General features: G+C 44.1%; 2 protein-coding genes across 8 annotated transcripts in view; one reads left to right on the forward strand and one right to left on the reverse strand.

The window, feature by feature from the left end:
* Positions 1–23605, forward strand: UBOX5 (U-box domain containing 5). Of its 2 annotated transcripts, none has more exons than XM_068119986.2 (9): positions 1–227; positions 1667–1897; positions 2703–3004; positions 7151–7296; positions 10582–10684; positions 13020–13191; positions 20172–20235; positions 21109–21351; positions 22670–23605. In XM_068119986.2, exons 1-9 carry the CDS (start codon positions 174–176, stop codon positions 22885–22887), a joined length of 1533 nt encoding a protein of 510 aa, XP_067976087.1. In that variant the 5' UTR covers positions 1–173; the 3' UTR covers positions 22888–23605. The 2 variants fall into 2 exon arrangements, with proteins under 2 accessions (XP_067976087.1, XP_067976088.1); XM_068119987.2 differs by having other exon boundaries at positions 42–227; positions 2733–3004.
* Positions 22992–26495, reverse strand: part of VCL (vinculin) — a 71639-nt gene continuing 68135 nt past the window's right edge. For all 6 annotated transcript variants that reach the window (XR_013623798.1, XR_013623797.1, XM_068119982.2 and 3 more), the window contains 2 exons: positions 23744–23845; positions 22992–23407 (listed from right to left, as the gene is read on the reverse strand). Coding sequence is in view for 4 of the 6 variants with exons in the window: in XM_068119982.2 (XP_067976083.1) it covers positions 23261–23407; positions 23744–23845 (249 nt within the window). In the remaining 2 variants the exon portion in view is untranslated. The remainder of the gene's footprint in view (positions 23408–23743; positions 23846–26495) is intronic.

A 26495-nucleotide genomic window follows, 5' to 3' on the forward strand; every position in this document is an offset into this window, starting at 1 on the left:
AGATCGGAAAGTCGCGGATACACAGCTTTCTCCGGCGGCTCCTCGCCGAGAAGCTGCGGCCGTAATTGTGTTTTGACGTGCTATCTTGTCGTTTTTAGTCACCCATTGATGTTTGTTATAAGCCATTAGCACGGCACCCTAATGTCTGTCTCGTCAACCAAATGTGATGATATATGGCGTTGAACGTGTGTGTGGCGAAGCTGGGAAGCAGAATCCACTGCGATAAGGTGAGCCCGCTCCAATCACAGAGTCCTGTGTTCGGTGTACAGTACAGTGCGAGCTACTGTATTACAGTTGTGTGTTCGGTATACAGTGCCCCTGCAAGCTACTATATTACAGTTCTGTGTTCGTTGTACAGTAAAGTGTGATCTACTGTATTACAATTCTGTGTTCGGTGTACAGTGCACTGCGAGCTGCTGTATTACCGTTCTGTGTTCGGTGTACAGTGCGAGCTACTGTATTACAGCTATGTGTTCGGTGTACAGTGCACTGCGAGCTGCTGTATTAGTTCTGTGTTTGGTGTACAGTGCGAGCTACTGTATTATCATTCTGTGTTCGGTGTACAGTGTGAGCTGCAGTATTACAGTTCTACATTCGGTGTACAGTACGGTGTGAGCTGCGGTATTACAGTTCTGTATTCGGTGTACAGTACTGTGTTCGCTACCATATTACAGTACTGTGTTCGGTGGACAGTACAGTGTGAGCTACATTATTGCAGTTCTGTTCGGTGTACAGTACAGTGTGAGCTACAGTATTACAGTTCTGTGTTCGGTGTACAGTAGCAGTACGCTGTGAGCTACATTATTGCAGTTCTGTGTTCGGTGTACAGTACAGTGTGAGCTGCAGTATTGCAGTTCTGTGTTCGGTGTACAGTACAGTGTGAGCTACTGTATTACAGTTCTGTGTTCGGTATACAGTACAGTGTGAGCTACAGTATTGCAGTTCTGTGTTTGGTGTACAGTACAGTGTGAGCTACAGTATTGCAGTTCTGTGTTTTGTGTACAGTACAGTATTGCAGTTCTGTGTTCGGTTTACGGTACAGTGCGATGTACTATATTACAGTTCTGTGTTCGGTGTACAGTACAGTGTGAGCTGCAGTATTGCAGTTCTGTGTTCGGTGTACAGTACAGTGTGAGCTACTGTATTACAGTTCTGTGTTCGGTATACAGTACAGTGTGAGCTACAGTATTGCAGTTCTGTGTTTGGTGTACAGTACAGTGTGAGCTACAGTATTGCAGTTCTGTGTTTTGTGTACAGTACAGTGTGCGCTACAGTATTGCAGTTCTGTGTTCGGTTTACGGTACAGTGTGATCTACTATATTACAGTTCTGTGTTCGGTGTACAGTACATTGTGAGCTACATTATTGCAGTTCTGTGTTCGGTTTACGGTACAGTGTGATCTACTATATTACAGTTCTGTGTTCGGTGTACAGTACATTGTGAGCTACATTATTGCAGTTCTGTGTTCGGTTTACGGTACAGTGTGAGCTACAGTATTGCAGTTCTGTGTTTTGTGTACAGTACAGTGTGAGCTACAGTATTGCAGTTCTGTGTTTGTACAGTGCAAGCTACTGTTTTGGCAGCACCAATTCTCTGCATATAGTGTGGTACATGATGATGATGATGATGATGATGATTTATATGAGGAGTGTGCCGTACTCCGCAGATATCTGCTGATGGATATGAGGCCGATAACCTCATCTCCACCGATGTGACGGCGAGGAGCCGTGGGTTTCGTCCTGAATACTTCATTAAACCCCCACTTGAGCTGACACTTTCATTGGCTTTCCCAGTTGAGTTAACCAGAGTTGATGTCCGTGTTGTTTTGGGCCAACGCGGCTCTTCTGGCATACAAGTCCTGACGAGCTCAGGACAAGGTAAAGAGGATGCCAATTTGGTGAGTTATCTTCCGATATGCCAGAGGATTCTTACTTTAAGGGGCCGAGTGGGGTAAAATTTGAGTAAAATATATATGTTTAATTTTTTCATGTCAAAATACTCTATGATGTATGTTCTTTCAGAAACATCTGTGCTCTCATGAATATTCATAAACTTGTTATAACTCAAAAACGAATCATCAGAATTTCTTCAAATTTGGTCAGAATGTCAGGTTTGAGGTGTTGAGTGAATTAATGATGGCTTTTAGGGATACCCCTACTTAAAAAAAAAAAATGAAGTAAAATGTCACCTTTTTCTGTTTCTACAAAAAATAATCAGTGTGCAGCTGAAATAAACTGATTTGAAGAAAAGCCATCAGTGAAATATTAGGACATCCCTATAATATGTAAAACTGAGGAAAAAAAGTAGATTGCCTGAGTTAGTTGTATGGGGTTGCAATTTTGCTGACAAAATGCAAAAATGTAAATTTTCAATTGTGTTGAGGAAAATAAATGTAATTTCCTTATTTGAAGGTGTGTTGTCTCAATTCTTCAATGTTTGTATTCTCCAGATTGTCAGCTTTCCAGTGATATATGGTTTGTCGGGGGTAGCTTGTCTGTGAGTGTAGATATGTGCATTTGTTTGATGGCGTGTAAAACCATGCATTTTATCCCACTTGGCCCCTTAAATACTGATGAAATGCGTATGTTACGAATCGTATTGGATGTATGGCTCAGGTATTTAATTTTAAATATTGTGAAGTTCCTTGACAACTCCTGGCTTGTGTGGATCTCTCAAGGCTTCTTAATTGCTCTTCCGCATAGAAAATCGAAGCACTTCATGTGGCACCACAGGACGTGTTCATACAAGTTGGTCGTGCCACACTCTCTGCGTCTGAGAGCGTTTCATTCTGTCGCCATGTTTGCCACTCGTCGTTTCCAGTGGCGGGGAGACCTGATCCGGTCAATGTTCCGGGGAAAGGCAGAACTCTGGAGCTTTGCTCCAAAGGTGCGGCACTACTGGCAGTGCGGTTTGTGCGGGTGCGCATGCAGTACGCGAGTGGGGGGGGTGTACCCTGTATCAAGGACATGGCAGTATGGGGACAACCATCCAAGATATGTTCAAGGCAAGTATTTTTTAATTTTTTTTTGCGAGAAATATTTTAAATATGGTAATAATATAGCTTCTGAAGACCCGGATGCTTAGTTTTAGTGGTTGAGGCAAAAGCCTTGCATTAATTTAAAATACATTGATCGTGACGATTGTTTTGTAGAAAGGCCTAAGACACAAGCAAGAAGCAGGACTAGGATAGCTGACTTGGTAGCATGCTCACCCTTGGGCTGTATGTTTTGGAATTGATCCCCGACTGGGTCAAACTGAAGTAATTCATTTCATATGCAGCATGTGGCTGCTGGTTGTATCATTGTTGGGAGTGTGGCTGTGCCGCTGATGCAATCCTCCCTGCAGGTAAGAGCGGGAAATTGTAATTTGTTCTCAGTGCCAGAGAGAGCTTGAGTCCTCTTCACGATGGATACCGTGGGACCTTCAACCTCTTCGAAGTAATACTGACAGACAGGAGGATGCCACGTTTAATGTCCATCCCAGGGATGGCACACACCTGGAATGCTGAGCAGGTGCAAGACAAAAAGGATGTTTAGAAGACAGAGAGACCACCGACCAGTCTGTGATGGGAAGGTAATAGGCCCGTAAATTCACACTCTTAGCATGATCATGAAGGTCTTGGTTTCCATGGCGTCAAGCTCAGCAAGATGTGAGGCAGGAGCACCACCCCATATGGGAGAGTAGTACTCCATCAAGCTGCAGATGAAGACCTTGTAGATGGATAGCAGTACAGGTGTGCAAACGATGAACTTCACACGATGGATGATGCCCAGTCTTGGGCTGCCTTTGGAGACCAACTTTGAGATGTGGTTTGCCCAAGAAAGAGGGCATCCTGTGAGCCCTCAAAATCAATTGGTTTAGTGCAGCCCTTTGCTTTGCGAGACATGGCCTCAAGAGCTTCAGAATGTGCTGAAACGGTTCTTGCAATTGGTCTTCGTATTGCTTTAACCTTCGTTCTTTTACTCTCTTGCAAACCGTCAGTGCAGTGCCTTCAGAAAGTATTCACACCCCATGGCTTTTTCACATTTTGTTGTGTTACAGCATGAAATAAGAATGGATTAAACTGAGATTTTTTTTGTCATTGATCTATACCTAATTCCTTGATCTATACATAATTCATTGATCTATACATAATTGAACTCCATTCAATGTACAATGTGCGCTGAGTGGGTTCATCAAAAATGTAGTGGTCTGAGAAGGTCATTAACCAGTGTGGCAGCTACATTCAAATGTAAGGTGTGCACAGAGGGATGGATGGAGGTGCAGATGCAGATGCAGATGCAGATGGAGGAAATGGAAATGGAAAGATGGAGCAGATGGAAGAAATGTTGAGTTGGATCTTGGAGACGGCGTGAAGCTGGAAAGTGTGAAAACGTTTTGCTACCTAGGAGACATACTGAATGGAGAAGGTGGATCAGACTCGGCAACGGTTGCTAGAGTGAGATGTGCATGGAAGAAGTTTCTGGAACTGAGTGGCGTGCTGATGAGGAGGGGAGTGTCGTTGAAGCTGAAGGGAAAGGTGTATGCTGCATGTGTGAGAAGTGTTATGATTTATGGGAGCAAGACATGGGTCATGAATGTAGAGCAGCAACGAAGGCTGGAAAGGGCGGAAATGCGAATGGTTCGGTGGATGTGCGGAGTATCGTTGAGAGAGAGGAAGACAAATGATGAATTGCGAAAGATGATGGGAATAGAGCCTGTGATGGATGCTGTGAAGAGGAACAGGTTGAGATGGTTTGGTCATGTGTTGAGGAATGATGAAAGTGACTGGTTGAGAAGAGTGATGGAAATGAATGTAGAAGGAAGTAGAGGACGGGGAAGACCGAGAAAGACTTGGCTAAAGATGGTGGAAGAAGAAATGTGGGCAAGGGGGTTAACAAGGGGAGATGCAGAAAATAGGGCAAAATGGAGAAGATTGTCATGGGGACTGCAAGGCTAACCCCCGCTCTAGCAGGGAAAATTGCCTTAAAATGCCTGTTGATCTATACATAATTCCGCTATAATGTCAAAGTGAAATGTTTTTTTTTAGAAACTTTTATAAAATAATTAAAAATGAAATAGCAAATTATCGAATTACCTCCGGCGCCGAAGGTGGATGGAGGTTGTTTTCACCCCTGTCTGTCTGTCTGTTTGTTTGTCTGTTTATGAATAAGATATCTCAGCAAGTTGTGGACGGATTCGTTCGAAATTTAGCAGAGAGGTTGTGTATGTGACACGGACGAAATGATTAGATTTTGGAGAAGATTCAGATCCGGCTAGTATAATTTTAAAAGTGATTCTTCACCATTGGGAGATAGGGCCAAAAACGATACATAGCAGGATATCTCAAAAAGTTATGAACGGATTTGGACGAAACCTGGTCGAGAGGTTTTGTGTGTGGCAAGGATTAATCGATTCGATTTTGGTGAAGATCTGAATATGGATTCGGATATGAGGATTATTTAATTTTTAAGTGATTCTTCACCATCGAGAGATTGGGCGAAAAATGATATATAACATGATATTTAAACAGGTTATGGATGACTTATGACTGAACTAGGTGGATGAGTTCGTTAGGTGACAAGAACAAATGATTAGATTCTGGTTCAGGTCCGAATCCAAATCCAGCCTATCAGTGGGAAAGAAAACAAACTGTTCAGCCTGGCGGAGGTATGCGCTCCACCGAGTGCCTTTCTAGTTTACACATGTATTCAAACCCCTGTGTCAATACTTCGTAGAAGTGCCTCTGGTAGTGATTACAGCTTAGAGTCTTCTTGTGTATGTCTGTATCAGCCTTGCATATTTGGATTTGTGGAGTTTCTCCCATTCTTCCTTGTAGATTTGCTCAAGCTCTGTCAAGTTGGATGGGGAGCGTCGGTGAACAGCAATCTTCAAGCCTTTCCACATATTCTCAATGGGATTCAAGTTTAGACTTTGGCTGGGCCACTCAATGACTTTCACGCTCTTGTTCTGAAGCCATTCCAGTGTTGCTTTGGCTGTATACTTTGGGTCATTGTCCTGTTGGAACATAAATCTTCACTGCAGTTTTTTGCACTCTGAAGCAGGTTCTCCTCAAGTATTTGCCTGTATTTGGCTAGTCATTGTTCTCTCTATCCTTACAAGTCTCCCTGAAAAGCTTCCCGATAGCATGATGCTTCCACCACCATGCTTCACTGTAGGGATGGGGTTAGATGAGTGATGAGCTGTGCTCAGGTTCCGCCAGACGTAGCTCTTTGCAGTCAGGCCAAATAGTTCAATTTTCAGCTCATCAGACCACATAATCTTTTGACTCGTGCTCTGAGCCTTTCACATGCCTTTTTCAAACTTCAGGCATGCTGTGATGTGCCTTTTACTCAGGAGTGGCTGCCGGCTGGCCACTCTCCCATAAAGCCTAGATTTGTAAAGTGCTGCAGAGAATGTTGTCCTTTCAGCAGGTTCTCCCATCTCAGCCAATGAACTCTGTAGTTCTGTCAGAGTGGTCATTGGTTATTGGTCTGCTCTCTGGCTCAGGTCACCTGTTGCTCAGTTTGGTCGGACAGTCAGCTCTAGGAAGAGTCTGGGTAGTTTCGCATTCTTTCCATTTCCTAATGATGGAGTTCACTGTGCTCTTGGGAACTTCCAAAATGCTAGAAATTGTTTTATACCCTCTCCAAATCTATGCCTCCTCACAATTCTATCTCAGAGTTATACGGACAGTTCCTTGGACTTCATGGTAGAGTTTCTGCTCTGACATTCACTGTCGACTGTGGAATCTTATATAGAAAGGTGTGTTTCTTTCTACATAATGTCCAATCAAATTGAATTGGCCACAGGTCACCCCCAATCAATTTTGAGTGTCATAGGTTTTTGCATTCGTGAATACTTTTTGACTCAAAACATTTTTAATTATTTTGTAAAACTTTCTAAAATAAATAAATAAACATTCCACTTTGATATTGTGGGGTATTATGTAAAAAGCAGTGACAAAAAACTCAATTTAATCCATTTTAAATTCAGGCTGTAACACAACAAAATGTGGAAAATACTTTCTGAAGGCTCTGTATTCTCCAAGCTGCTGGTGTCTTCTGCACTTTGCCATGTACCGTACTTGCAATATCATCTTCTTGTTTTTGACTAAGATGTTTGGGAGACTAAGAGCCATCAGAATGTTTTTTTTCTCTCTTTTTTTCAGGGACTTGTTGAAGCAAGTGTACGAAAAAGCAGATGATGACAGTTTAAATAAAGCACAGTTGCATTGTACACCAGTGCCTGTAATCGCAGCGGAATCCAATGCTTGCGTGGCTAAGGAAAGGACACCTCTGCAAAATGTGGCATCTGGTACGCATCGATGATTTTGATTTACAATTGCCGGTGGAAAGAACAATAACAATTTTTTTTGCAAAGAGCATTTGTCAAATCCCAAAATATCTTCTTTTGTTTGCTGCGAATTGCTCTGGGTTGCATTGTAATGATAGGGTTTTTTTTCCCAGAAATGCTTCCAGATTTTAAAAATGCTGTCTGACTTCGACATTCCCTGTCCCCAACAGCCCTGGACCCCGCGTATTCGCAGTTGATAAAATGCGACCTGCTTCTACATTTGCGGCCCTATGTTTTGCGTATTCACGGTTTTTGCAGGCACAAAAAAATATCTTCCATGAGCCGTGAGTGAGTGAGCCTCAAACAGGGAACCATGATTGTCATGGTGGCAAGGCTAACCCCCGCTCCAGCGGGGAAAACGGCCTTAAAATGATCATTCATATTCATTCATTCATTCATATTCATATTCATTCATTCATTCAGCCATGAGCATAACACAGCTTGCAAAAGAGCATTTGTCAAATCCCAAAATATCCTCTTCTTTTGTATGCAGCAAATTGCGGTGGGTAGCATCATAATGATGTGCTGGAAGCATTTCAAGATAGGTGTTAGGGGGTTAGAGGAATGCATAAAAGGGTGTTTTGATGGAAGTTAGGTATGTTAACTCCCATTTGGAGAATACTTTGGAGTGTGGTAGAGTGTAGTCTGACAGAATAGCAGGCCTCATATTTAATATTGTTGTGGTTGTGGAAATAGACCCCAGGCAGAGCATCCATGAACACGTAGGGAATCCCGAATGATATAATTGGTATGTGTTTAGACAAATCCATGCCTTTTGTACAGGAGATTGGGAGGTGGGAAGCGGGGATGCATTGCGAAATTAGCATGTTTCATCCCCGGTGTGATTTTAAGTTCAACAAATTCATTATGCAAGTTTCTCACACATGCACAGTACAGAATCTCCTCAATACAATCTCCGGCAACAACATCGTCCAAGAAAACAACCTCTGGCATCAACATCGTCGGTGTGAGCGCGGACCAATGATGATTGCCTGCACGAGGCGAGGGAGCGGATGGCAACCCTTGCCCTCTCTGAAACCACACCCCATGCGTGATCAAAGAGTCCTGGAATTAATTGGAATCCTGGTGGGGGCATAAAAGCCAGAGCGCTGGAGCTGCTCGCAGCTGTTTGTACACACTGGGATCTCGCCTGGACGAAGCTGCCTACCTGTTCATGAACAACAACTCTGTGGGCAGAAACCGTATGAAGTAAATGAATCCACCATTCACTGCATATGGAAGATCGAGAAGGTGATCCGAGAAAGTGTTGCTGCGAGTGCTGTACCGAGCACCAAGGAGGTCACCCAGGTTCGGGACGTCCACATAAATAGGATGGAGAAAGCTCTTAACGTATGGATGGAGGACAACTTGCAGGACCTCTCATTCACGCAAAGCAAGACGTATGTACACATATCTGCCTGGCAAGGGTGGCACTAGCACGAGTGATGCGGGTTCTGCTATGAGTGAAACGCTGAGTGATGTAGGTACGAGCTGCCTCAGTCCATTCCTCGAGTGAGCAGGGGACGGTTTGACCACTTCAAGAAGTGATACTGTCTCTGCAACATCCAACTGTCAGGCGAGTGTGCCTCCGTGCAGCAGGAGGTGGCCAAAATATTCCCTGCTCAACTCGTGCAGCTCATCAATGAGAAGGGGTACCTGCCAGAGTAGGTGTTCAACGATGATGAGACCGGCCTGTTTTGGAAAAAGATGCAAACACAAACTTTTATCTTAAAGGACAGGGGCAGGTTAAGAGGACAGCATTGGGGTTCAAGGCTGCAAAGGACTGGGTATCTCTTCTCCTCTACGCAAATGGAAAAGGGCACTCTATGACGAAGCCCATGATGCTGTACCATTCCCTGAACTGGCATGCTCTCAAGCGCAAGAACAAACACATGCTGCCTGTGTTTTGAGGGCAAACAGGAAGGTGTGGGTAACAGCAGCAATTTTCTACTTACTGGTTCCATAAGTGTTGCATCCCTCTGGTGGAGAGGTACCTGGCAGGAAAAAAAGCGTTGCGTTCAAGGTTCTGTTCTGCGATAACGCTCCTGGCCACCCCGGTGACCCTGAAGGTGGCTCACCCAAACGTTGAGGTGATCTTCCTGCTGCCCAACAGTACCTCCCTGATCCGGCTGCTCAACCAAGGGGTAATCTCCACTTTCAAAGCATATTACACCCACCGCACCTTTCGCTGCATTTTGGATGTGATGGACCTAGAGCTCAACGTCTGGCAGTGCTGGAAAGAGATCAACGTAACCCAATGCATCGGTGCCATCAAAGAGTTACTGGACAAGGTGAGAGCCTCCACCATCAATGCCTGCTGACAAAACCTTGACCAAAGGTTTGGTTGAAACCAAAGCATTCAGAATCATTGGAATCTCCTAACGATGAAGCTGATTCTGAGGGCCTTTCTCTCTCTCACCGCAGGCAGGTAGGTGGTCTTTGTCTTCTACTGACTCCTCTCTGGCATAGCTCCCCCTGTTCTGTCTATGCTCTGTGCCACAAATATTCCTACAGTTCGCACAAGATCTGCCTGCAACCCTCTTATGGTTAAACTGCAAAAATCAAGACTCTCTGCTCACCTTCACTCCTTCATTCCTCTTTTCTCCCGCCTCTGGAACAAACTCCCTCACTCTCTTCAATCCCACTCCTCCCTCCAGGTCTTTAAAACAGCTGTTCACCACCATCTCTTATCTTCCCCCATCCAAAACCTTGATCTTTTCTAGCCCCGTTAAAACACCCCAAATCCGCCTCTTTCAATCCCCAACTTCTTTCCTGAAATTCCTAGTAGTGTTCATTTGCTTTATACCGTGTACTTCTCCCTTCTCCCCAGCCTTCCCCCTTCCACAGATCTACCGATGTCCCTGTTCTCCACTGTTGTTGTGCTTGTGTGCTTCCCTCTCTCTCCCCCTCTTATCTCCCGCTCCCTTCATTGCATGTTTTACGTGTCTGTGCATGTTTTCATGTTCAATGTGTTAGCTCTTACACGAGCCTCGATTCTGTATACAAAAAAAATTAAAGATCAGAATGTCATGACTGTATTCTAGCTCTGTCCTGCAAGAGGAGGTCGTGGTCCTCTTGTAATGGCAGATTTTGCTGCTTGGCTAATGGAATCAAAGCAACATGTTTGTCAAACAGCTATGGAAAACTCATTACAACTAGTTTGAAATAATGCTGTAATAAGAATAGGCTGAGATAAGTGATTTAAACCCGCGTTTGTTTTCACTAGCGCCTTTCTCCATTCAACAGAGGATTTGCCTGAAGAATTTAAAGACACGATTACCCGAGAGTTGATGATGATGCCGATGCTCCTTCCATCTGGACAAACTGTGGATCAGACAACACTGGACAGGTACAACTGATGTAATATTTTCATGATCCTCATATGAAAATTCCAGTGTGTCGTTCTAGTGATAGTTTCACGCAAGTACAGAGACATACTTGTGAGGAATTGCACTCGTCCTATCATGCCTTTGCCATGTACACATCCCTGAAAATCGATCTGAGAAGTGGTGGCAGAGGAGTAAAGAAGTAGGAGAGTGGTGGAGGGCTGGGGGGGGGGGGGGGGGGAGGGGGGAGAGAAAAGGAATAATGCAACAAAGTAGAGGGTTCATAGAACACTTTACCCCATGCAGTCTTGAGAAGCAAGGACATGGGCAGGGTTTGCCAGCGACAAATTTGATTGGTCGTGACGTAAAATGCCGTAATATTTTGTCCAAGTACTGCTGCTAAACGGAATAGTTTTGAAAATGTTAAAACGGCGATTTGTGTTCAAGTATATAATTAAATTGAAATAAAATAAAGGTTTTTAAAGGTTGTAGAAAAAACTTTTTTGGAAGTTTACCGCTGTTGATGCAGTGCTTTTTACACCACCTTGTTTGACATGTTAACTGTTGGTGATGCCTCTTCGCAGTGGTTGTACCCCCCCAACGCAAGTTGGGGGCAAAATCAAATCTTCCCCATTCTTCCCTGCTGCCCGGATTTGTCAGGAGAGCTCAGTCACGATCAGAGTGCTGATCGATCACAGTCAGAGTCTCCAAGCACCGGCCCTACCCTCGTCTATTCTCTCTCTAACTAACTGCCGTGGCCCTGACTTCGTGAAGGTGGGGGTACACTATCCTGGACGTGGGGGATCTTTCTGTCACTCCCGGGAGAATGATCGGCGGTCTCTGTTCCACAGACTTGCTTGAGAAAACTGTCCTTGGCTATACAACAACAGGTTACATTAGTTTTCATGCCTGTTATTTGTGTCCTTTATGACGTCCCTAAAAACAGTAAGTTTCCTCTTTGGAATGATTTTCAATTTTGTTTGGCTGCCAGATAGACAGATGTGCATGATCGGGGCAAATTCGGAGCCAAAGTACTGCTAAACTGCAGATCCGTTTTCCGATTCATATTGAAAATAACATTCAATTGAAGTTAAGTTGTTCCTCGATCACTACTTAAAATGTTTAATTTAAAAAAAATATATCCAGACAGCACAAGCACACAACACCCATGAGTTTCACAAAACAGTCCAAAGCTACCTCCCTTTCTGACTGATGTCCCTATACCCCCTTTGTTTCTAAATATATAGCCAATGCAATTTTAAACCTACCAAACTTGTCCCTGCTGCTGCCACTTTCCCAGGAGTACTTTTGCAATATTAAGATGCTAAGTGTGTGTGAAAATCTTGGTGAAACCTCATTAAGTTCCTATAATATTGCCAATGCATTTTTGTCTATAAACTATTCCACTGCAAATACAACATAAAATCATATTAGCTTTTCCTCAAGTTGCCCGGCATGGTGGTCTGCTTAGACCCCAGGTATCTATTGTTAGAGTGGAGGGTGATGAACACTTGTGTTTATGGGTGTCACTCTGCAGTGGCGTCGCACAAGTCATGCGGGCCAAGACCATGGCATCAATTTGGAGAGCTTGCTGCAGAACTGTACCGTACATTAGTATTACAAACATGAAACATGAGCACACGATGACACCGTTGCCTTAATCACCTTTCACTCACTCACCGCAGGCAGGTTGGTGGTATTTCTGTCTTCTACCGACCCCTCTCCGGCCTTGCTGCCCCAGCTCTCTCTGGGCTCTGTCCCCCAAATATCCCTACAGGTCGCACAAGATCCGCTTGCAACCCTCTTATGGTTAAACTGCCAAAATCAAGATTCTCTGCTCACCTTCACTCCTTCATTCCTCTTTTCTCCCACCTCTGGAACAAACTCCCTCACTCTCTTCAATCCCACTCCTCCCTCCAGGTCTTTAAAACAGATGTTCACCACCATCTCTTATCTTCCCCCATCCAAAACCTTGATCTTCTCTACCCCCGCTAATTTCACCCCAGATCCAATTTTTTGAAATACCAACTTTTTTCCTGGAAGTCTTTGGTGTCTTTGTGTTTTATACTTCTCCCACCCACCCACACCTCCTACCCCAAAGCCCTGTCCCTCCCACAGATCTCCCGATGTCCCTGCTCTCAAATGTTGTGTTTGTGAGCTTCCCCTTCTCTCCCCATCTTGTCTACCGCTACCCTTATTATGTTTTGTATGTCTATTTGATTTTTTGTGTGTGATAAATGTTAGCTCTTTCACGAGCCTCGATCCTGTATACAAACCCCCCCCCCCCCAAAAAAAACAAAAACTGTGCTTATGCTGTGATAATAAACCTAACACACATATCTCTGTCTTTATCTGCAGGTTTTTCAAAAGTGAGGAGCAATGGGGTCGTAAGCCGAGCGACCCTTTCACTGGACGCCATTTTGTTGATGGCCACAGGCCTTTACCCAATGTCCTGCTCAAGTCTCGCATTGACCACTTCCTGTTACAGAGTGGAGCCTCACAGTTCAATGTGTTGGGAAGGCAGACACAGGTGCCACAACACGGTTGCACTCCAAACTATTTCGTTTTCATCCTGTCATTGCCAAAATATGTACAATTTGAGCCAGCTGTTAGAAATGTATCAACGCACCTTCCAATTGTTTTTGGATGTCCTTGGAAGGTCTATTATAATCTGTATTTTACTAGTTTCACTTCTGAAATTTTAAAAGAATATAATATATTTTTTTTAATATAAAAAAACAAATTATTTCATTTTTATTTTTCAGATGAAATTTCCAGCTGGTATTTACAGTGCCTTTAGAAAGTATTCACACCCCTTGACTTTTTTCACATTTTGTTGTGTTACAGCCTTCATTTAAAATGGATTGAATTGAGATTTTGTTTCACTGATCTACACATCATACCCCATAATGTCAAAGTGGAATTGTTTTTTTAGAAATTTATACAAAATACTTAAATATGAAATACAGAAATATCTAATTTACATAAGTATTAAACCTCCTTAGTCAATACTTTGTGGAAGTGCCTTTGGATTACAGCTTCGAGTCTTCTTGGGTATGTCTGTACCAGCTTTGCACATCTGGATTTGGGGGGTTTCTCCCATTTTTCCTTGCAGATTTGCTTAAGCTCTGTCAAGTTGGATGAGGATCATCGGTGAACAGCAATCTTCAAGTCTTTCCACAGATTCTCAATGGGTTTCAGGTCTCCACTTTCACTGGGCCACTCAAGGACTTTCACATTCTTGTTCTGAAGCTATTCTAGTGTTGCTTTGGCTGTATGCTTGGAGTCATTGTCCTGTTGGAATGTAAATTCCAACGAGATCTCGCGAGATCTTGGAGACGGCGGCAGGGATTTTCGAAGCTCCACACGGTCTCCACGTTTTTCGAAGTTAAGTCTGTTCACAATTGTATTTTGTCGAAACTGTATTTATCTTTCGGTGTGTGAAGTTATTGTGTGCAACTTTGGTTGTTTCTCGGTGTTTATCTTTCATAAATTGATCGTCTGTTTGCCGTGTCGCGAGCAAGGCCTTGTACAGTGTGCACTGTACAACCTTGAGGCTTTGTTTTTCTCTCAGTGGTCCATCGTTTGTGATCCAATAACTTTCGTTCTCTGTATTCCCAGACTTTTCACCCATCGCCTACTTCCTTGTGTAAATCTCAACTCAAAAAAAAAAAAAAAAAAAAAAAAAAAAAAAAAATTTCCTTCTCTGTTCTCATTCGTTTATTCATTCTTATTCGTTCGTTCGTTCTTCGACCACGTGTTTCTCCCCCATTTCCCCAGATAGTTTTCACTCATTAACCTTCAATGTTTACACTTTCCCCTCAAGTTATGTATTCCGTCATATTTTATAACACCTTTTTCTTCTTCTTCTTTAAAAGGCTGCTTTCGACTTGCTCACCAAATCAATTCATCCCAACAAAAATATCCATCTCCTATAGTGCCTTTTTTCTACATTCCCTAAACTCTCCTGCACTCCATCCTCCATCCAGCGTCCTTAAACGTATTTTTAACTCGAAGGTCACAAGAAACTCATTTTGCAATAAATGTTCGTTTCCCATAAATCGTACACTTTCAAAAATCCAATCTCACCCCTCCCCTCCAAATCTTCCCCATAACCCCTCCCCTCCAAATCTTCCCCATCACCCCTCCCCTCCAAATCTTCCCCATCACCCATCCCTTTCAAATCTCCCCCCTTGCCCCCTCCCTCCTAAACTACCCCCTCACCCCTCCCCGCCAAGACGCCCCCTCGCCCCTCCCCTCCTAGACTCCTGCCTCACCCCTCCCCTCCAAATCTCCCCCATATCCCATCCCTTTCAAATCCCTCCCCTTGTCCCTTCCCTCCCAAACTCCCCCCTCACCCCTCCCCTTCAAATCTCCCCACCCTCATTGCTTCTCAATTTCCCCCCTCTCACTCCCCCTCCTCAAAGCGTCCTCCCCGCTTCTTCCCCCTTCAAACTCTCACCTCCATCTCCCCCAACCTTCTGCCTCGCTCTTCCCCCTCCTCAAATAACACCTCATTGTGGCTCACCCAATCACCATCAAACCTTTTGTCCGCCCCATCCTTCCCTTTCTCCGAGCTATTCTGAAATCTCTGACACACCTTCAACAGCTCTCCCTACCTCTTCCACCTCTTCCACATCTTACCCTACCCCTCCTCCCCCCTGTTCTGTATCTGATGCTCCCCCTTCCTCTTCATTAACGGTATGGACCTCAAACATCCGGGGCCTTCGTTCAAACTTAACCGATCTCTCCATACAGGTTGCTTCTGTCAAACCAGACGTGATCTGCTTAACAGAAACTTTCCTCCTTTATGATGTCTCTGATTCCATAGTATCTCTCCCGGGCTACTCCCTCCTCCGGTATGATAGACCTGAGCCTCGTCCTGGAGGCGGGGTTGCTATCTTTATCAAAAACTCTCTTCCTCACTCGCCCTGCACTGCACTCTCTCCACCTCACCCCCAGGAATACCTCTGGCTACGGCTTCCACTTCGCTCCCACCTCTTGTTCATATGTGTGTTGTACCGTCCACCAAACAGTGATGACTCCATCTACATCTCGCTGTCTGATGATATGGACCAACTTCTATCTACTCATCCCAACTCTCTCTTCCTCATATGTGGTGATTTCAACTGTCATCATGCCAGTTGGCTGGGTGTGGGTACCTCTCTCACCAGCCATGGCTCCTCAGCAAAGGACTTCTGCGACTCACTGGGACTGACACAATCTGTCAATTTCCCGACCCGGATCTCAGTCAACGGAACATCTTCTCTTCTGGACTTGGTTATGACTAACTTCCCTGAAAATGTCTGCTGCTCTTCTTCTGCTCCGATCGGATCATCTGATCATGTCCTTGTTAAAGCGGACATCTCTCTGACCATCCTCAGGGAGCCTGCTCAGCGTCGACGAGTCTGGCATTTCACTCAGGCCAACTGGCACGGTCTTCAAGCAGCCATCAATCATCTGGACTGGTCTCCCATCTCTACCACCTCTGACATCAACTCATCCTGGGAATTCTTCCAAAGTAAATTGCTCTCTCTCATGCACAGATTCATCCCATCTCGTCTTCAGTTGCCATACCCTTCCTCCCGTCCATGGTACACGGAATCTTGTGGTGAGGCTGTTGCCCAGAAACAACTTGCCTTCGTCTCCTGGAAAGCAAATCCAACGGAAGGAAATCTCATTTCCTTTCACAAAGCCCGAAACAAGTGTGTGTCCACCCTCAGGAGAGCCAGGAAACAATATCTCTCCGTTCTCAAGACCGAACTCTCTTATCTGTCTCCCTCTTCCAAATCCTGGTGGCGTCTGGTCAAATCCGTTTCTGGTGTTTGTTCCCCCTCCATCCCCTCCCTTACCTCAAACGGCTACACAGCTGACTCCGCACGTGAAAAAGCTGAATGCCTCAACTCTGTGTTTGCCTCTAAATCTTGTGTCCCAAACCCATCCCTCTCTGTACCCACCATACCCAGTCGTACCCTGCTGCTCCTGGACTCCGTGTCCTTTCCTCCTGACAAGGTGGAAAAGTTTCTGTCAACCCTCGACTCTGATTCTGCAACTGGACCCGACGGCATCAGCCCACGGGTCCTAAAATCCTGCTCTGCTGCTCTATCTCACCCTCTCTCTGTTCTCTTCACCCTCTCTTTTGCTCAAGGTCAACTGCCATCTGCTTGGAAATCAGCCAACATCACCGCTTTGCACAAAAAAGGTGCAAAAACAGATCCTAGCAACTACAGACCAATCAGCCTTCTCCCAATTATCAGCAAAGTCATGGAATCCATCATTGCTTCTGATATGAAATCTTTCCTCTTCTCCAATGGCTTGATCTCTGATCATCAATTTGGTTTCAGACCAGGTCACTCTACTCTGGACATGCTGCTTCTGCTGTCTCAACAATGGATGGAGGTCCTAAATGCCAAACAGGAAATTAGAGCTGTCTCCCTCGACATATCACGTGCCTTCGACACGGTCTGGCACCCCGCTCTGCTCACCAAACTCTCCTCCTTTGGTATCCATGGAAATCTCCACGCATGGCTGGCGGACTTCCTCTCTAGTCGTCGTCAACGTGTGGCCCTGAATGGGTTTCTCTCATCTCCTCTTCCTGTTCAGGCTGGAGTTCCCCAAGGCAGTGTTCTGGGCCCCGTGCTTTTTCTGGTCTTCATCAATGATCTCTCTGACTCTCTCGAAAATCCTCTCTATCTCTTTGCTGATGACTCCACTCTCTGCCGCTCCATTCCTCTTCCCTCAGATCGGCAGTCTGCTGCCTCCTCACTCTCTGAAGACCTGGACAAAATCACAGACTGGTCAAACAAGTGGAACATGTCTTTCAATCCTGACAAATCTCACACTCTTACTATGTCTCTCCGAAAAGATCGACTGGACAACCCTCCCATCTACTTTCTCAACAATCCTCTCCAAGAAGTTCTGTCGCTCAAGATTTTGGGTCTCACTATCTGCCATGATCTTTCTTGGGAAAACCACATTTCCAAGCTGGCCTCCAAAGCCAGTCGCCGACTGGGCATCCTCCGTCGTGCGAAGTCCTTCCTCGGCACACCTGAGCTCCTCACCACATACAAGGCTTTCATCCGCAGCTCAATGGAATACTGTTCTCCCCTATGGGCCGGTGCTCCTGCCTCACACCTAGCTCGGCTTCACGCTGTTGAAACCAAAGCTTTCAGAATTATTGGAATCTCCCGCGATGAAGCTATCTCTGAGGGCCTTTCACTCACTCACCGCAGGCAGGTAGGTGGTCTTTCTGTCTTCTACCGACTCCTCTCCGGCCTTGCACCCCCAGCTCTCTCTGTGCTCTGTCCCCCAAATATTCCTACAGGTCGCACAAGATCTGCCAGCAACCCTCTGATGGTTAAACTGCCGAAATCTCGGCTCTCCGTTCACCTTCACTCTTTCATTCCTCTTTTCTCCCGCCTCTGGAACAAACTCCCTCACTCCCTTCAATCCCACTCCTCCCTCCAGGTCTTTAAAACAGCTGTTCACCACCATCTCTTATCTTCCCCCATCCAAAACCTTGATCTTTTCTACCCCCGCTAATTCACCCCAGATCCACCTTGTTTGAAATTCCAACTTCTTTCCTGGAAGTCCTGGCAGTGTCCATATGTTTTATACCTCTCCCACTGCCCCCTTCCCACGCCCCCCCCCCCCCAAAGCCCTCGCCCTCTCTCAGATCTCTCGATGTCTCCATGTCTCTCGGTCCCTGCTCTCAAATGTTGTGTTTGTGTCCTTCCCCCTCTCTCCCCATCTTGTCTACCGCTCCCTATGTTATATGTTTTATGTGTCGGTTTGTCTTTCTGTGTGATTAATGTTCGCTCTTTCACGAGCCTCGATCTTGTATACAAAAAAAAAAAAAAAAAAAAAAAAAAAAAAAAAAAAAAAAAAAAAAAACGCATCTTCACCACAATCTAAGGTCTTTTGCACTCTGAAGCAGGTTCTCCTCAAGGATTTGCCTGTATTTGGCTCCATTCATTGTTCCCTCTATCTATACAATTCTCCCAGTCCCTGCTGCTGAAAAGCATCCCCATAGCATGATGCTGCCACCACCATGCTTTCACAATAGGCATGGTGTTATATGGGTGAAGAACTTTGCTCGATTTCTGCCATATTTCGCACTTTGCATTCAGGCCAGAGTTCAATTTTCATCTCGTCAGACCACAGAATATTTATGCTCTTGCTCTCAGTCTTTCACGTGCCTTTTGCAAACCCCAGGCATTCTTTCATGTATTTTTTTCTCAGGAGTGGCTTGTCTGGCCACTCTCCTATAAAGCTTAGATTTGTGAAGTGCTGCAGAGACTGTTCTTCGGGTAGGTTCTCCCATCTCAGCCAAGGAACTCTAGTTTTTGGTGGTCATGGGGTTCTTGGTCACCTCCCTGACAAAGGTCCTTCATGCCTAGTTGCTCATTTTGGTCAGATGACCAGCTCCAGGAAGTCTGGGTCGTTCCATATTCTTCATGTTTCCTAATAATGGAGCTCACGGTGCTCTTGGGAACTTTCAACACTCTAGAAATTGTTTTATACCCTTCCCCAGATCTATGCCTCCTCACAATTCTATCATGGAGTTTTATGGACAGTTCCATGGACTTCATGGTAGAGTTTCTGCTCTGACATGCACTGTCAATTGTGGAACCTTGTATAGAAAGGTGTGTTTCTTTCAAAATCATGTCCAATCAATTGAATTGGCCACAGGTGGACTCCAATCAAGTTGTAGAGACATCGCAAGGATGATGATGAGACATCTCATTTTGGAGTGTCATAGCAAAGGGATTGAATACTTATTGACTCATGACATTTCAGATTTTCATTTTTAATTAAGTTGTAAAAAAATTCTGAAAAAAACAATTCCACTTTAACCTTATGGCACATTTTGTGTAGATCAGTGAAAACAATCTCAATTTAATCCATTTATAAATTCATGCTGTAACAACAAATTGTGAAAAAAGTCAATAGGTGTGAATACTTTCTGAAAACACTGTAGTTTATTTGTTTATAATTACATCACTACCAATTTTCATTTGATAACAATGATGTAATTACGTTGGTGTTGGGCTAGTGGCTAGGGTGCCGGCTTAGGATCCTAGGATCCTGGGTTCGAATCCCGGTCGATCGCTGAATTAACGCCAGGGGGGTTGACTCAGCCTGTCATCCTTCCGAGGTCGGCTAATTGAGTACCAGTTCACTGGTAATTCCCTGTTTGTCGTTAAAGGCGGCAAAAATGGTTGGCGTCAGGAAGGGTATCCGGCCGTAAAACATCGCTTCAAAAAGGGGACCAAAAAACAACAACAACCACGGTTCCCGAAAAAGGCCAACCCCCGCTTTGCGGGGAAAAATGGCCTCTAAAGGTGGTTATGTTTTTTTTATAACAATGGAGGGAACATGGGATGAGTCTTGCCATAAACCACACAATCATCATTATGTTGCTGTTAATTACTACAGTACTGTATATTACAGCTCCACTACTGTATTGCAATCAGCGCTGGAATCATTTGAGGTTGTTCTTGCTTTCAGAGTGAAACCTCCATGCAATTGGACATCCAAACACACCGGCAGAAGAGAAAGAGGGATGCTGAGGGTAAGAAATTCAAGGCTTTTTCTGCCTGTACGGCTTTTTCCAAACCATTATTCATGTTATTTTGGCAATCATGGTAAATGGCTGTTACAAACTAACAAAGTTTTACAATTGTAAATTGAACTAGAGCTAAGTCGATGGCGTGCCATTGCGTCATACCCCCATACTTTCCACCTAAAGCAAAGTTGAAAGATGGCAAAGAATTCCACCAGGAATGACCCAAGGCCAAATTGTGAGTTAAAAAAAAAAAATCTCCTATTTGACCCCTGTGACCCCAAGTATGAACGGAGCATGAACCAGCGGTCAAATCCAAAAAAGTCGTTCCATGTTACATGCATCCCACAATATTGATTGTATGTACAAAGTTTGAGTTTTAAATGTTTGAAAATGTGCCCGTAATTACATTTTTGGGTTTCTGACTCTGCCCTAACAGGCAGGCCCAAAAGTGATGCTTCTCTTGCAGCTTCTTGCCATGTGATGATCATAACTACCAAGTTTGGTGAATTTCTGCACAACTGTTTGTTAGGAAATAGCGTGACAGAGCCGATTACAATACCGCCTTACTGAAGTTCTGCCCTGCATGACTGCTGGAAAGACAATGGCAAACCACCCAATGTTGCAGTTGCTAAGAGACTGCTTTGGGCACACCGACACTCTGTAAAAAGGATGTACGGTACATTGAAGAGAGAAAATGTATGATGAAATTCCCTGTATTGATCAAGGATGTCATTGACTGCCGCCTTTCACATAGGATGGTATTTGTCCTCGTGTATAACTGTTTTGAACCAGATGGTGAACTTAAGTCCTTGCACTGCAAGATTTTAAAATAATGTAAAAACAAACAAATTAATACACTTTGCTGTCTTTTATAAACAGAAAGAGCCAATCAGCATTCAAACCCTCCGAGCTCCTGTGGTGATGCTTTGGAAAGGAAACCCCTTGAAGCATGTTTGGATCGCAGGAAAGGTGATGGGACGAACATAAATGGACCACACGGTGATCTGAGCGATGCTTTGGATGCAGCGCTGCGATCTTTGCCAAAATTCACATGTTTGAGTTCACGACACTCGGCACACCTCTCTCGAGCAGTTCCAAAGGCTTCCACGCTGCTTAGTGAAGGTAAAAAGTTGTCGGACTCACCCATTGCGTTAAAGAGCAATATCTCCAATTTCATTCGTAAGTCTTTTTATTCAAATGCAGAGAGATCGTTTTAATAAGGACTCGCAGAATACCTGCCTCCAAGGTGGGTCGAGGGTGCGCAATATTTGCAAAAAGAATATAGTCTATGGTTTGCAAGAAGATTATAGATGTTTGCATGGTGTCTGCCTAAGATTCTAGATTGTCTAAAGGTCTAAATAGTACGTTCCAATAGTAGTTAGTGTCAAATGTGTCTAATCTCAAGCAGGTAAGAAGGGTCTATGTGGTCTAAGGCCCTAAATGGTCAAGGATCCAAGCTGTCTAGCATGGCTGAAAGGTGTAAGGAGTGTAAATGGTAAGGTGTAAGGGGTTTAAAGGTGCTATGGGTCTCGGTGTCTTGGAGGTCTTAAGGATATTGGGAGTTCTTTAGGGTGTGAAGGGGTCTAAAGGTATCGAGGGGTCTGTAACTCGCACACACGGCTCTTTTTATATGTACGAATAGAATGTACCGATACCAGTATAAAAACTACTTGTACCAATAAATAATTTAGAGGAGGATAAGGTAAAGCGAATAACAAGGCAGAGTGCAAAAAGGGGTTACACATTTGATTGAGATGAATCGTTCAGGTTCTGCCTGAGTGGCATGCCGACTCCAATAAGGAAGTGTTCGGAGGAAAGGAAAGGCACGCACATATTGGTAAAACATAGTAAAAATGGATCTTTGATGAAGACAAGAGTTGGAGACAAGTGCCACCAGGTCTTGGTGGAGGTAGCGAGCATTGGAAAGTTCAGCTTTGTTCACCGGTATTGTTTCAGAATGGATGTATCGAAAGGATCTTGTGAAATGACCTGTGGCTTCCCTTAAAAAAAGATCAAGGTGTGGATAGTAACTACCTCCAAGTCTTAAGACAATGGGCAACATAGCTACAAGTGAGGTGAAATGAACCATTGCATCAGGAGGAGGAACTGTGTGGAACAATTTCTTACTAAAAATATTTTTGGCAGTGAGGTCACCACCCTGCCACTACTTTTGAATTTTCACTGGAAGTGCAAGTAAAGATTCAAGTGTAACTGACAGACAGGCGTCATCATTAGAATATCGTGCAGAAAGTAATTCGATCTACCTTTCCCTTTTAAAATGTTTTTTCCACCATCCTGAATAAGCCTGCATCCAATGCAAGGCTGTATGTAAACGTCCTTTGCTTCGAGCCATCTTTGTTTCTATTAGCCCTTTCTTTGTAGAACAGCGAGATGGTTCACACGTTGGTGAGACTAACGGAGTGGTTATTTGCGCTTTCAGGATCGGTGCGTCTTCGTGAAGTGCCTCAGCAATGCGTGTGCTCCTCGTGTCGGAAGACGCTGACCCGATGGGGGTGCTCAGACCCCGTTTTCCGTCTGTCGTGTGATCACTTGCTGTGTCGGCCATGTGTCGTGCAGGCACAGAGGGGAAGCGGCATCTGCCCCCTCTGCCTCACTGCCTTTAAATCTCAGGACCTGATTCGTGTGCATCTCGAATAAACAGATCACCGAGCTTCAGAAAGTTTGGTGTGGGAAGGGACATTTTTGGCACAAGTGGTAAAATTACAATACCAAAGCATGGAAGACGCAAACATAGGCATTCAGAAGTTTCATTTTGTTTTTTATTGCTTTTATACGTAGCTTATTGTCATGCAATTACTTTGCGATTGCTTTATATACCTGTGTGTTCAAGCTTAGCAAAATGTAGCATATAGAAAAACGATTCACAAGGAAGGGCCCAAATTGTGAAAAGTCTGCACCCCATAGTGTCAGCTTTGCATTTCCTCTTCTTCATCTGACCCCCACCCTCAGGATTAATTACTCAGCCTGAACTCCACACCCCTCCACCACGATCTTATATCCTCGGATCAAATCACTGGTACCACGGTGTTTTGCGCACCCAGCGGAGAGCCAGGCCGGCGTCTGTGCGGATCTTGATGGATGCCGCCTCTGCTTCACGGACAGTCTCCTTCACAGACAGCATCAGGTTCTGCGCGTTGTGTACCAGCATCTCTGTTGCCTTTGGACGTAAAGGTAAAGGAAAAAATTGTTATTTTTTGTCTGCGCATCACTTTAAAGGCTCAACATAATGATTGCACATAAAAATGAGCATAAAGGTTCTTGCACAATTTTTTTTGTTTGTTTTGGCAAATTGTCACTCGTCAGCAACAACAGCAGATTTACACTTGAATAAATAAATAAATTGCAATTAACTGTAGCCAGTGAAAGTTTTTGTCGTGATCATGGCCTCTAAACACAAGCATTCCAAAGGGACACCCGACCATGCGAGATGAGGCCGCAGCCTAAAATCACATGCTCGACAATGTGAGGCGCAGCCGAAAGATTTGCTGCTCACCTGCTCGGACTCCTCACTGCTGATGTTTCTGCCCAGCATGGTCGCTTTCACAGTCGACAGGATCTTCAGTTGCGTACTGATGGTTGGAATACGCTCACAGACCTGCCCACAAACCGCAAGGTTGGATCATTAGTCCTTGGTTGTAAAAACAAAATGACAAATATGATACATTTAAAGAGCCACTTGGTACCACCAGCTCGATTATTCATCCGATCAATGGTGAACGTGTAGACCTTATGATGTCTTCACCCTCAAGCTGTTGGATGTGGCTGCTCAATTCCTTAAAATCTGCTGTGCTCTTTCTAGCGCGATTTCTCTCCTTGCGTTTCATGCCCCATACTCCAATCCACTTTCCTTCAAATCTGACAAATTGTTGTTACCGTGCTAACGTCGTTGTATTACGTCGGTCTTCGCCTGACAAACCGACATTCCAAACTCGTGGGACAAGCTTGCGTATCGCATCGCAATGTCGGACAGCAGGAACAATAGGCCGGCCATATTTTTGGCTCGGCCGGATGGGGTGTACGTGTGTGCGCGTGTGTCTGTCTTTATGTTTGTATGTGGCCGCAGAGGTTAAAGCATCTGGTCCCTTTTATTTTGCATGACAGTTATAACAGAGATAGTTTGTGAAAACACTTCAGCTGCAGGGTTTAGCTTTCTCAAAAGGTTATCAAACATTTTTATAGATTCATTTGTAGTTCAGTCTTTTAGGCTCTTCGTGCAAATCCTGAATGTTTTAGTCTAACTGCCTCTTTCATGCAAAATGTTTTTGGGTAATTTCATGCAGATTGTTACTTCTTCTGTCTGTCTGTCTGTGAAGAGGATATCCCAAAGTTGTGGATGGATTTCGTCAATTTATGACATGGACAAAATTATTAGATTTTGGTGAAGATCCAGATCCGGCAACGAGAATTTAAGTGATTCTTCACCACTAAGAGGGGGCCTAAAACGCAGCACAGCACGATATTTCAAAAAGTTGGATTCAGCCAAAACTTGGTGGACAAGTCAAGTGTGTGACAAGGAAGAATTGATTCGATTTTGGTGAAGATCCGGATCCGACTAGTAGAATTTAAGTGATTCTTCACTATTAGGGGATAGGGCCAAAAATGATATATAGCAGGATATCTCAAAGCTGTGGATGGATTTGGACGAAACTTGGTGGACTGGTTGGGTGTGTGACAAGACCAAATGAATTCGATTTTGGTGAAGATCTGAATATGGATTCGGGTACTAGAATTTTTTTTTTTTTAAAGTGATTCTTCACCATTGAGATATCGGACAAAAAGCGATATATAACAAACAACAACAGGCATTTTAAGGCCATTTTCCCTGCTGGAGCGGGGGTTAGCCTTGTGGGCCCCATGACAATCTTCTCCATTTTGCCCTATTTTCTGCATAAAAAGCGATATATAACATGATATTTAAAAAAGGTATGGATGAGTTGGTTAGGTGACAAGAACAAGCCGAATCGATTTTGGTTAAGGATCCAGATCCGGTTAAACTGTTCAGCCTGGTGGAGGTATGCTCTCTAACGAGTGCCGTTCTAGTTCTTTCTTAAATCACATCCTGTAATCTTACTATAATTCACCAAATGTCCGCCTGTCCGTTCGAAGGTACCGCAAAAACGGCTCAACCGATCGCAACAATATTTTGGGTGGGTAATCCTGGAACCCCCTGGAGTAAAATAGGCTATATTGTTTTTCCAAGTTTTCCAATTTTCCAGTTTTTCCAAACACGATGGAATAATATTTACCGATATGAACAGTGATGTGGCTTACGGCAATGCGTGGGATTGATAATATCCCAATACAACAGTCATTCAATCGTAATGTTAAACGTTAATCGTGTTAAAGTATCAATTAATGATTGGAATCGAGTGAATACAATTACGATTTTGAATTCGTAATTGTATTCACCCAACCGTACGGAACTTCACATCAGGATTTAAATATTTGTTTATGTCACAAATGTTGTTGAAAGTTTATTTTTTATATTAATGTTATTTCATTTGTAATTGGAGTTATGCTGTTTGGAATGAAAAATGAGATATCGAGTTCAAGTGAACGACGAAATGCCGTGACGGTTTCTACTTTCTAAACGTGAATTCGCGGATCACCATATGCAAATTCGCCATTGACTGGGTATGGAACGAACGTACCCGTTTGTTTGCCAACGGTACGTTTTTCATGGAAGTCCTTCACGAACTTGCTGTCCATGTCTGACGTGCAACTGAAGGTGCTACAGGAATGTGAATTTATTGGTTTCATGCTTTAGCATTCGCCGTTTCTGCATTGTCTGTTTGCTTCTGGCCTCCCACCGGTGTGTAGCACGGGTACCTCACTAGTAATACCAAATGTGTTTTTGGCACAAAGCCTCCACACAGCAAAACAAAAGGCCGAAGGAATAACCCATAGCCGAGATGGTATGGATACCATTGTGCCTGTCAGTTATAAACTGATATTTTCAGTTTGTCAGTTATGAATGATAGTCTGGGCAATTCTAAAATATAAATTTAGCTTACATTATCAGACCTAACCTCAATTGACATGGGAAGCCCAAATGCTTGCCATACATCACGACCCATTCTTCTTTCTGAGAAATTCGTAAACACTATGGCAAATCCACTTCATTTACCTTTTCCTTAATAAAATCCTTCCATTTCCCCTCCAAAAAACCCCATGATGTGAGGACTCACGTGCATCAAGGAATAACACGGTTTTTAACCTGATTAAAAAAAACCTTTAGTTTAGTA

Source organism: Myxine glutinosa, chromosome 6, assembly GCF_964187855.1.
Source record: "Myxine glutinosa chromosome 6, kmMyxGlut1.1, whole genome shotgun sequence".
Classification (NCBI taxonomy): Eukaryota; Metazoa; Chordata; class Myxini; order Myxiniformes; family Myxinidae; genus Myxine; species Myxine glutinosa.